This window comes from Triticum dicoccoides, chromosome 3A, assembly GCF_002162155.2.
Source record: "Triticum dicoccoides isolate Atlit2015 ecotype Zavitan chromosome 3A, WEW_v2.0, whole genome shotgun sequence".
Taxonomy (NCBI): Eukaryota; Viridiplantae; Streptophyta; class Magnoliopsida; order Poales; family Poaceae; genus Triticum; species Triticum dicoccoides.
Window position 1 is genome coordinate 58,595,161 of NC_041384.1, and position 11,233 is coordinate 58,606,393.

At 50.3% G+C, this 11,233-nt stretch overlaps 2 protein-coding genes across 2 annotated transcripts; both read right to left on the reverse strand.

Annotated features, from left to right (window-relative positions):
• Positions 1-406: 406 nt before the first annotated feature.
• On the reverse strand, positions 407-2,065 carry LOC119271933 (premnaspirodiene oxygenase-like). Its single transcript, XM_037553567.1, has 2 exons — positions 1,139-2,065; positions 407-1,030 (listed from the first exon to the last, which is right to left on the reverse strand). The coding sequence occupies exons 1-2, from the start codon at positions 2,063-2,065 to the stop codon at positions 407-409; spliced, it is 1,551 nt and encodes a 516-aa protein (XP_037409464.1).
• Positions 2,066-5,961: 3,896 nt separating this feature from the next.
• On the reverse strand, positions 5,962-11,233 carry LOC119267101 (cellulose synthase A catalytic subunit 7 [UDP-forming]-like). Its single transcript, XM_037548414.1, has 5 exons — positions 10,560-11,233; positions 8,230-8,328; positions 7,694-7,846; positions 7,385-7,597; positions 5,962-7,300 (listed from the first exon to the last, which is right to left on the reverse strand). The coding sequence occupies exons 1-5, from the start codon at positions 11,130-11,132 to the stop codon at positions 6,122-6,124; spliced, it is 2,217 nt and encodes a 738-aa protein (XP_037404311.1). The 5' UTR covers positions 11,133-11,233; the 3' UTR covers positions 5,962-6,121.

Consider the following 11,233-nt stretch of genomic DNA (forward strand, 5'->3'; position numbering starts at 1 on the left):
AGTTCACATAGTAGGCATCAAGGAAAAAAAATATAGCGTGCCTGCTCAAGCGGCTCGAGCGCGCTTTATTTTGCAGCGGCCGCTGGAGCAGCACCCCGCCGCGCGCCAAAAATTGGCTCAGCTGACGCTGTATTCTGATTTTGAGTGCGCCGCGCCTTGGACGGTTGTTGAAGATCCTATTAGGGAACCTCCTCTTTTATCTTAGCACAATTAGCAATTCTTCATAATAAAGTTGCCATGATGCCTTTCCCTAAAAAACAGCAAAATAAAAACTGCAGATACTTACAACGGTAGCCAAGACATTTATTTAAAATCATAAATTCAAAACCCAACGCTCGCGATAGTCACCCCAAACACAAACCGTGCAAACACAAGAAACTCTTTTTTGGTGCTAATACGAGTACGTCTACCCTGTTGTAACAGGGACATGAGGGACAGCGAACACCACTAGCTCGGCCCGCCGGCGCGTGATGAGCCCGTCCTCCTCAGTCATGTCCAGCTCCTCGGGGAGCATGCCGTCCGGCAGCTTCCAATCGAAATGGAAGAGCAGCGCCGCGAGGGCGAGCTCGAGGTGCACGAGGCCGAAGGAGACGCCGGGGCATATCCTCCGGCCGGCGCCGAACGGCAGGAACTCGAAGTCCACCCCCTTGAAGTCCGGCGTGCCGCAGCTCTCGAACCTCTCCGGGACGAACTCCTCGGCGGAGTCCCAGTGGGCCGGGTCCCTGCCCATCGCCCAGGCGTTGACCAGCACCATGGCGCCCTGTGGCACGTCGAAGCCGAGCAGCTGCTGCCGCGGGCCGCCGCACTCCCGTTTCAGCATCACCGGCGGGTGCAGCCTGAGCGTCTCCTTGATGACCAGCCGCAGGTAGTGCAGGTCCGTGAGGCCGTCCTCCGTCACCGTGCGGTGGCCGTCGAGCTGCCGCCGGACCTCGTCCTGCGCCCTCCGCATGGCCGCCGGCTTACGGAGCAGCTCGGCCATTGCCCACACCAGCGTGGTCGACGTAGTCTCGCTGCTCGCACTAATCAGGTCCTGCATGCATGCAAACAATAATGGTTGGTTGACGCCTTTCGATCGAGGAGTCTTGGTGATGGTAATTGGTAAACACTAGACAGGATCGGGATTCGGGAGAGAGCTTACGATGATGACCAATTTGATGTTGTCCGTGGTGAAGGGATACTTGGAGTCCATGTCGTCCTGGAGCCTCAAGAGCACGTCAAGCAAGTCCTCGGCGTGCTCCTCTCCGCCGTCGGCTGATCTCTTGTTGTCCCGATGCTGCCGGATGACGGAGTCCATGAAGGCGGCCATGCGTTTGTTGCGGTGGTCGATCCTGGCGGGCACGCGGCTGAGGAGCATGGCGAGCCGGGACGACGGGAAGAGGTCCGGCAGGGTCATCCCCGGCACGATCTTAAGCCCCTCCCGCAGCAGCGTGAACAGGGTGTCGCGGTCGTCGCTCCTCAGGCGGCCGATCATGGCCTGCACCGAGGAGTCCGCGACGAACGACGCCAGCCCCCTGGTCAGGTTCACGGACGCCGACGCCGACGCCGCCGACGCGACGGAGCGGAGCAGGCGTCCCAGCATCTCCGCTCTGACAGCGCGGAAGGAGTGGACGCGGCGGTTGCTGAGGAGCTCGAGGGTGCAGATCTTGCGGAGCTGCCGCCAGCCGTCGCCGTAGGGCGCGAAGACGAGGCCCTCGGAGCCACGCAGGAAGAGCTGCATGGTCGGGCTGAGGGGCCGCGACGCGAAGGCCACGTCGTGGGTCTTCATGATCTCGCGCGCCGCGTCCGGTGAGGAGACCACGAGCACGGGGAGCTGGCAGAACCGGAGCAGCATGAGCGGGCCGTGGCGCCGAGCCAGGTCGCGCATGGCGTGGTGCGGCGGGACCGACGAGCCGGCGAGGTAGTGCAGGTGTCCGATCACCGGCAGCGCCCATGGCCCCGGCGGAAACCGTTGTCGGCCGGCCGACCTCCTGCGGCTGCGGAACACCCCCACCAGGTAGAGCGCAGGTACCACGACCAGAAGGAGAGGCAGGAGGAGCGAGTAATATGCTGGGCTCTCGGCAGCCATGGCCACTAACTTGGAGCTCGGTCGATCGGCGTCAAGCGTACGTGGTGCGCTGATGTGTTGTTTCATGAGGAGGTTTGGATATTTATAGCGGCCTTGCGTAGAGTGTGGTCATCTTGGCTGCACCGGAGCGATTTGTTTGCATTCCGTGGCACCACCCCGGCCCGGATGGCAATGCGATCTCTACTAGACAAGTCAAAATCGCCTGCGGTCACCTGCTACGACATCCGCCCCGACTGCATGCACAGCTTGAAGTGACAGCTCACAACGAGATACTTGGACACCGCTCCTTCTAATTATCCCATTATCTTATCTGCATACGCTTGGTTTTACATCATCAAAATTGTTATACCATTAGATTTACCAACTTGATTCGCTAGCATCCGTCCAATCTACGTGTGAGAATCATCTACCATGCAACATACATTAGCGTACTCTAAGCGGATTTTAAAACACGTTGCATTTAGTTGTGGCATGCATAACTTTTCAAGTTAAGATTTGTTTTGCTTATGCAGAAATTTCCCACATAGTTTAAATCATAAGCCATCCACATCATCAAGCGCATGCAACCAATCCACTTTTCACCACATGCAAGTTCTCCACACCATCTGATCATCAAGCACATGCAAGTCATCCGCATCATTATTTTGCATCTTCTTCTTCTTCTTCTTTTGAGCAACAAATAATTAAACTTGAGTCATAAAGCAATATAACTTGCATCCACCCTCCATTTACCTCTAGGTTTTCTACGGCCATATGGTGAGAATGTGGTTCGGCATTATTCTCATATATTCTAATTTTACTTTTTTTAATATAATTTCATTGCTATAAATTTTGGCAGCAACGTGCGGGGTGCTATCTAGTGAAATTAAGTTGCAAGCAACATTTCAATATTTAAGGTATTAATCATCGCCTCTCCCTCATTGAAGTACATCAAACTTTGTTTATAGTAGACAGTTAGAAAGTCATTGTCTTGAGGCCCCAAGGACCAGCGCACTAGAACAACAAATGTCGCTAGTGGCTTGCTTGGACTGATGGGGAGCTTGCTTGGACTATTGTTGACCTTCTTGACTTGTGTCGACTAGACTTGACTTTCATTGACTGTTTATGTGGTGTGCCATGTAGGATAGGCTGTGGGACATTCAGTAGGGTTGAAACCATATATTCACTTTTGGGATAGTGGGGATGCCATCCTGGATGGCTTGTTCTTTTGCTATCTTGGTAGGTGCTCTCCAATGTTGCAAGCTCCTCCAGTGTATGGCCTTTGATTTTATGTGTGGTTCCTGATAGTTCCTGCTTGGGTTGCTAGTGTTCCGTCTACTCTAGGTCGATGGTCCGTGGTGCTTGTGTCGATGATCCTTTGGTCGTTTCCATTGTAGTTTTTTCCCGGGGTGGTGCCATCTGGTGTTGTACTATTTTTTCTATTTAATGGATACATGCATCTCTCCACTATGGTTTGAAAAAAAAACGGTTGGCTTGTTATGCATGATAGACTAAATACCATAGCCATGCTACACGGAAAAACTTTTTTCTGCCAAACTATATGCATCTTAAATTTGTGGTGATGGAGTCTTGCAAACAAGAGATCGCCTATTCTAAAATTGTAAAGCTTGCCAAACCTTGTCCAAATATATGCTACTTTTGATCAATCATCATGGGCGCTGTTCCTAGTCACCCACTTCCTATTTAGCGCTTATAGCGCCAGCTTGGGCCAGCCCATCAGGCAGTTTTTAGCGGGAAGCTCCTCCGGTTTTGGGAAGATTCTAGAAGATTCCTGTGTGGCGTTTTCTTTTTTTTTCTTGTTTTTCTAGACCTGGTTTTCTTTGGTTTTTATTTTTTCCCTTTTTATTTCTACCCTTTTCCTTTTTCCTTTGTCCTTTTTTTTGTTTTTCTTAGTTTGACATTTTTTCAAATTCGTAAAGATTTTATTAAAATTCATGAACATTGCATGAATTCATGAACTTTTTCCAAACCCATGAACATTTCTCAAGTTCCTGAAGTTTTTCCTAAATTTTTTGAACCTTTTTCAACTTCCTAAACTTTTTATAAATTCATTAACTTTTTAAAATTTGTTGAACTATTTTTAATAAAAAATGATTGTCAACAGCGACGAGGAAGACTCTCCTAGTCAGCCTATAAGATAGATTCCGAAATCACTAATTAAGGAGTACTTGTTGCAAAGAACACTCCACCTTCCCTGGTCGCGACAAGTGGTGCACATGTAGCGCGCCACTTGTCGCAACCTGAGAGTTTTCCTTTTTTTCGTAGATCCGTTTATTCAAAATGTTTTATCTCTTAAACCGTGCGTCCAAATCTCGAACTGTTTTCGCTGTTGGATTCCTCCCGTCGAGATCTTCAAAACTAGATACCATGTTGATAGATTTTGACGAACTTTTTTTCACGAAAAAAACTGGACGAAAAAACCGAACTGGGAGCACGGGTTTTTTTTCCTTTCTGAAAGAGGTACGTCCGTGCCTCTCGCAGAATCACAACTGTGCCTTTCGTGAAAGCAAAACTGTGACTCTTATGGAAGAAAAAAACAAAAGACATGTTTTTTCTCGTTTCCGAGAGGCACGGCCGTGACTCTGGCGAAAGCACAACCGTGCCTCTCGCGGAAGCAAAAACCGTGACTCTCGCGAAAGAAAAAAAAACAGAGAATGTATTTTATTTCCATTTCCGAGAGGCACGGCCGTGACTCTTGCGAAAGCACAACCGTGCCTCTCGCGGAAGCAAAACCATGACTCTTCTGAAAGAAAAAAAAACAGAAAACGCGTTTTGTTTTTCCCTTTCCGAGAGGCACGGCCGTGACTCTCGCGAAAGCACAACCGTGCCTCTCGCGGAAGCAAAACCATGACTCTCGTGAAAGTAAAAAAACAGAAAACGCGTTTTGTTTTTCCTTTTCCGAGAGGCACGACCATGACTCTCGCGAAAGCACAACCGTGCCTCTCGTGGAAGCAAAACCGTGAATCTCCCGGAAAAAAAAAACAGAAAATGTGTTTTGTTTTTCCCTTTTCGAGAGGCACGGCCGTGACTCTCGCGAAAGCACAACCATGCCTCTCACGGAGCAGAACCTTGACTCTCGCGAAAGAAAAAAATAGAAAAGACATTTTTTTCGGTTCCGAAAGGCACGGCCGTGACTCTCGCTAAAGCACAATTGTGCCTCTCGCAGAAGAAAAACCGTGACTCTCGCGAAAAAAATGCGTTTTTTCGCGCAAAAAAAGTGAATTGATCGAAAAGCTAAGGAAGACCCGAGGAAAACCAAAACGTCGAAAAAACCCGAAAAAATCGTTTAAAAAGCCGAAAACGCGTGCGGAAAAGTAAAAAGTAAAATCCGGAAGGAGTGTCCAGAGCGCGACACGTGACGAATGGTTGAGAGCGCGCCAAATGGTGCTGATAGTTGGGGGCTCCCGAAGGAGCGCTCGTTAACTAGTTGCTCTCGATAGATTCAACGTGTCCTTTTTCCATGGAAATTATTATCATGGGCTATTTGGGTCAATGCAAATGAGCATATCTTCAACAACATTATACCTAACTTGTACACACGGTATGATGTTGTAAAAAGGAAACCTTTTTGTTTTATTGGAAATTCAATATGTGCTCGAGCTCATATGCTCATGGATGAATACAATATTAAAATAAACAGATTTTTTCGCATCTAACATATTACATATGTGTAAACTTTCATGAACAAGTGACATTCGTGGTGGTGCTGTGAGAAAAAAAATCCGTTCTCTAAAAAATATTTGTAGTACTGACTTTTTTTCAGATCACCACTATATCAGTTCTTCACCAAAATTTACATGGAGTTAGAACACATGAAGACGTTTGTTGTAAATAAAATCAGATTACTTTAATTTTTTTACTGTTCGTCACATGGTGTACACTTGCTCGGCTGCTCGGGAGCTAAAATGTCCTCCTCTGTTTTATTATTTTCTTTCCAGCTCATATATATATGCCCAGAAAATATTTTAGCAAGAAAAGAAATTGGTGTGGCGCATTTGGAAGCTTGGATGGAACTGGTATCTTAGGTGTCACTCAAACTCTGTGGAAGTGGCCGGCCTAACCAAACAAGGATAGCAGAGTGGCAACAATGGCGACGGACACTGCCGTGATCCGCGCAGGAACTCTTGCAGGATCGCGCCTGAGGAACATCCCTTGCAGCAGCGGATAGCTAAGTGCCGCGACGTAGCAGAGGAGGAACAGCTCGCCGGTGCCGGACACGTTGCCGCCCCTGCCGACCATCTTCCAGACCCCGCCGACGAGCGCTGCAGCGTTGAGCAGGCAGAGCGTGGTGGCCGGCAGGAGCAGCGCCGAGCATCCGGCGAAGTCGAACACGCCGTCCCGGTACAGCCTGTCGCCGGACGCCTTGCTGGTGAGGTCGAAGTCCACCGCCCGGCCCCCGGCGCCGACCAGGCTGAGGGCGACGCCGAGGCAGGCGAAGAGCTGGCCCGTCACGGCGTTGAGTGCCCAGAACCTCTGCTCGTTCCACCACGTCCTCGCCGCCAGCCCACGCTTGGCCACCGACACCTCCACCAGGTGCTGCAGCGACGACGACGCGAACACGGCGGCGAACCAGAGCGTCGAAGCCGCCTCTGAGAACGACGTGGCGCCGCGGAGGAAACAGAGCTGCGGCACGGTGGCGTAGCAGAGCAAGGGGAAGGCGTACAAGGGCGTGAAGGCGTAGTATGCGAAGCCCATGCTCTGAGGCACGGAGATGGCGGCGGCGGAGGCGAGGGGGCAGTGCCTGGACAGGCCGACGGCGAGCAAGCCGGACATCCACCGCTTGTTCTGCACCAGCGCGTCGTTGAGGTTGGTGGGCACGCTGCCGAGGAACGGCGGCCTCGACCCCGTCGCCGGGAAGCAGTAGACGGACGTCCACCCACGGCAGTAGAGCTGCCGGTAGCCGGTGAAGTAGTCCTCCACCACCGACTGGTACAAGAAGCCCACATCCTCGCCCCATTCGGTGCCCGTCTCGTAATCACAGGAAGCCACCAACTCTGCATCTTGCGGGAGAACATCACCTGCAGCAACAATGGTGCTCCCGGTCCCGGATCGGCGCAGCGACGCTATGTGACCATTCGAGACGCCAAACCTCCTCTTCAGCTCGCCGACCTCCACACCGGAGAACTGCTCCTGTGAGCTGCCCGGCCCGGCGCCGTAGACGGCGTCTCTCCTGACGCAGAAGCCGGTGCCGGAGAGGATCGGGCCCCGGAGGCCGTCCAAGCCTTTCCACCGCGTCTGCACCATGCATGCACCAAGATTACTTGAAAATTCTGAGAAGATGACTGATGCAATGCATGGTCGATTGGTCTTCTTACGTACCCAGAAGATGGGCCTGAGCTCGTTGGCGTAGATGTCGCTGCTGCTGAGGTTGTGGAACATCTGAGGGAACTGCACGAAGGCGAGGTCGGCGCGGCGGCGGCCGTCGAGGTGGAAGCACATGGCCTCGAGGAGGGAGCTCCGGCTGTTGCAGTACATGTCGCAGTCCAGCACCATCACGTACGGCGAGTTGCTCATCAGGCTCGACACCCGGAGCTGGATTGCGCAACAAGGACAAGAACAATGTAAGACAAGATCAACTCTGGCAAAAACACACGATTGTACGTTGTGATCAATTGAGTAGGTGCTCACAAGGACGTTGAGTGCGCCGGCTTTGAAGTGGTGAGTCGACGACCTCCGCTTCTCGCGAGACACGTAGACCAGCAAGGGCATGGCGTCCTCGTCCCCGTCGCCGTCGCCGGAGTTGCTGTGGCTGCTGTCTTGCCCTTGCTCATCGGTGATGATCTGACATGGTGCGGGTGGATATTACTCAGAGACATATATATATCTATCGGGTGTGCTACGGCTGTGTGCTTTAGAGCATCTTCAACAGACGCCCAAAAAGAACTCCACGCATTAAAATTTTATCTTTTTGGCGCCGCACAGCTCCAGCAGATGCTATAGTGCTACAAGTTTTTAGACGCGCGCTGAAAAACGCTATTGTGCGGAGCATATTTTGAGCTCCGGATTGCGCGCGCTTCACCATTTGCACTGTGTGCTTTTTGTGCGTGCGTTTTTGGACGTCTGCAAAAGTGATGTTGGTCTCGGCGCACTAAAAGTGCTAAAGTGGCGCGCTATAAGTTTTATTGAGCGCCAAATTTTTGTGCGGCCGTTGGAGATGCTCTTACCTCAACGTGAGCATCGTGATCTGCTTTTGTCCAACTCTGAGAAAGAGTTGCGTCGTTCATCACCTCCTCGACACCCTCTTTGAACGTCTCATACATATTCTGCAAAATTTGAAGAAAAAATAAATGTCAGGGCGATGCCGTCGGTGTCGGGGCTTGCAGCCCAAAGGCCCACGCAACTCCGAATGGGTTGGCCCAGTTAAAGTTGCATTATGAGCGCTCCACCACCGCTGTTCATGCGATTTTGTTGGTACTGCCTTAGAACATTATTATTACTAAGATTTTGTTGGTAATCTTAGGGTTATACTCTTCCCAGAGCTTTTACCAAATTTGTCGGGGGCTCCTATTTATTGCCCTTAGGATAAATTGTCCGTATAACACTAGGGTGGGCCGGTCTAATTAGGGCACCCTCATTCGCTCTGGATCGAGGAAAAAAAGTTGACACCTTTTGCTCTATATAAGAAAACTTATAGGGAAAACCCCAGCAACGCCTGGCTAAAAAAACTATATCGGTGAAAAATGTAGATTTTACAAAGTATTCACAAAATTTAAATTTTTCCCTAATTAATGTTCAAGAATTTTAGAAAATGATCATCTATATTTTATTAAAGTACTCATGGTTTGTTTAAATATGTCCACGAATTTAAATACAAAAGGACGTGAAAAAGAAAAACATCTAAAAGGAGAATACTGACAAAAACTGGTAAAAAAATCCGAGCTGAAACATCAGATTGACTCAAGAATTGTGGTCGCGCTGGAGCATACCCTAGTCTGGCTGGTGGGGTATGCCAGTGTCCCTTTTCCGGCCTAGTTGAGTTTACGTGTTTTTTTCTAAGGATTCTCATAGTATTTATCTTCACAATTTCTTTTCCGATGTGTAGCATTCGTTTCACGGGAGCTTTGACGATTCCTTAGGATTGTGTCTGATTTGATTCCATCAGGTTTATGCCTCGACCACTTGTCACAGACTTGGCTATTCTATGGAATCCCACTTGCCTCTCGATGCCTTTGTTACGTACCATGTGTCTGAGCCGTATGGTTATGGTCCAGCTAGCTATATGCCTGTGTTGTGCTTTGTGTTCCTCTCATTGTTGATTTTGAGATACGAAATAACAGGTGTATACAGGGCCAACGCGACTATATAGGCCCTGTTTAGTTTGGCTTTTATTGACGGATTCCGTTGTCGCGCAGCAGAATTTGAACCAAAGGGTGAACCCAGCAGAATTCGATTCCAGAAATCTGCTGCCAAAATCTGAACCAAAAGTGGAAGCAGCACAGGACGTGATTTTCAAAATCTGATTCCGCTGTGGGCCAAAATCTCAAAAAGCTGTATCAGCTGATTTGCCAAATGACTTACATCTTTTTCACATCAAATTTTCCACTGCTGTTTTTCCACAGCTACTTTTAGAAATCCACAGCCGAACCAAACAGAGCCATACATATGCCTACGACTGTCTACTGGCCTCCATCCTTGGTGGGAGACGTGTCGGTGATCTATTGTGTGGATTCATGCTACGTGTGGCGTGGTGTGGCCTGTGGGGCAGCATCGCACACATGTTATCCTAGTTTCAAAACTAGACAATGAACTAAAGTTTCAAGCAAACCACTTCATATTTAAAGTAATACTCGTGCAACCAAATATGGAGTAATAGTTTTTTGCGAGAGCAAACAAATAAATTTAACAGTATTCACACAAGACAAGTGGTTTTTAAGACATGATCACATAAAGTTACAGCTAATAAATCAGTGTGATGTCGCGCCAGAAGAAAACTCAGTGCGCGATCGATGATGGTTAAGCAGTACTTCTTCCGTCCGAAAAAACTTGTCTCTCTGCTAGATACATCCATTTAAGGAACAAGGTTTTTTGGACAGAGACAGTATGTAATACTGTAAGTTTGTAATACTCCATCCGCCCGAAAATATTTGTCATCAAAAAAAATAAAAAGAAATATATCTAGACGTATTTTAGTTTTAGATCATCACTTTTCATCTATTTTGATGACAAGTATTTCCGAACGGAGGGAGTAGGAGTAGCGCGGTGTAGACGCGGAGCAGTCAGGACTCTGGACTGGTGGGTGTTGTGTACATGCACGTCAGGTTATTTTCAAAGTTTAGACTGCTGACCGTGGACAACGAGGACAAATGCAACGCTCATTCAGCCAAATAGTCTCTGATGTCGACAAGTATACTATGTTTTGAAGTTTGAAGTTGCCTAGAGCTACCCAAACAAAAGCCGTGGTACGTAATGGTACGTATACCAGTGAAAAATAATCCGGTAAAATTATAGTTCTACATACAAGGAATTCTACTGCCAAATCAATTCATGTACGCACCTTGATTCTTAGCCTGTCGTCGTCGAGCTCTTGCCGGTGGTGATCGCCGAGGTCGAGCTGATCGTCGCCGGCGAAGAACCTGTCGGGGCACGGGCACCGCACGCCGTACTTCCTGCAGAAGGGCACCCAGGCCCTGGCCAAGGCGTAGGCCTTCCTGGCCGCTAGCAGGGTCCGCGGCGACCCGGCGTCGTCGGAGAGGTACACGCTGAGCCGACCGCCCGGGTAGTCGAGCGCCATGGCGGAGACCACCGTGTTCATCACCTTCGCCGCGGGCTCCTTGTCCGGGTCGGCCGTGACCACCATCACGTCCACGGCCGGGAGGGCGGGGCGCGAGAGCCGGGACGGGAAGGCGGCGCGCGAGACGGGGCGCCACATGGGCGCCTGGGACAGCGCCCACAGGAAGAGGAGCACCAGGTCGGGAGCCAGCATCACGTGGGCGCCGCGGTGGGCGATGGCCGCGGCGGCGAGCGCCACGTGGAGGGCCGCGAGGAGCCGGTTGACGGTGGCGAGGGGCTGGTCCGTTTGCACGGTGTAGAGCTGGAGCGGCGCGTCCTGCGAAGGCCTCGCCGCCATTATTCCCGTTGCGCGATGGACAGCAGAGCACGGGACAAGAAGAAGAAAAGGCGAATCTTGTGCCGCCGGCGGCAAGCTAGTCCAAGAGACAAGAGTCAGAG

Excerpts from the sequence above, each read along its gene's own strand:
- LOC119271933 (XM_037553567.1), bottom strand. The coding sequence starts at position 2,065 with ATGGCTGCCGAGAGCCCAGCATATTACTCGCTCCTCCTGCCTCTCCTT. Across the intron at positions 1,031-1,138 it reads ACATCAAATTGGTCATCATC|GACCTGATTAGTGCGAGCAG; the intron begins GTAAGCTCTCTC and ends GCATGCATGCAG.
- LOC119267101 (XM_037548414.1), bottom strand. The coding sequence starts at position 11,132 with ATGGCGGCGAGGCCTTCGCAGGACGCGCCGCTCCAGCTCTACACCGTG. Across the intron at positions 7,847-8,229 it reads ATCACGATGCTCACGTTGAG|ATCATCACCGATGAGCAAGG; the intron begins GTAAGAGCATCT and ends GCACCATGTCAG. Across the intron at positions 7,301-7,384 it reads AGCTCAGGCCCATCTTCTGG|ACGCGGTGGAAAGGCTTGGA; the intron begins GTACGTAAGAAG and ends TGCATGGTGCAG.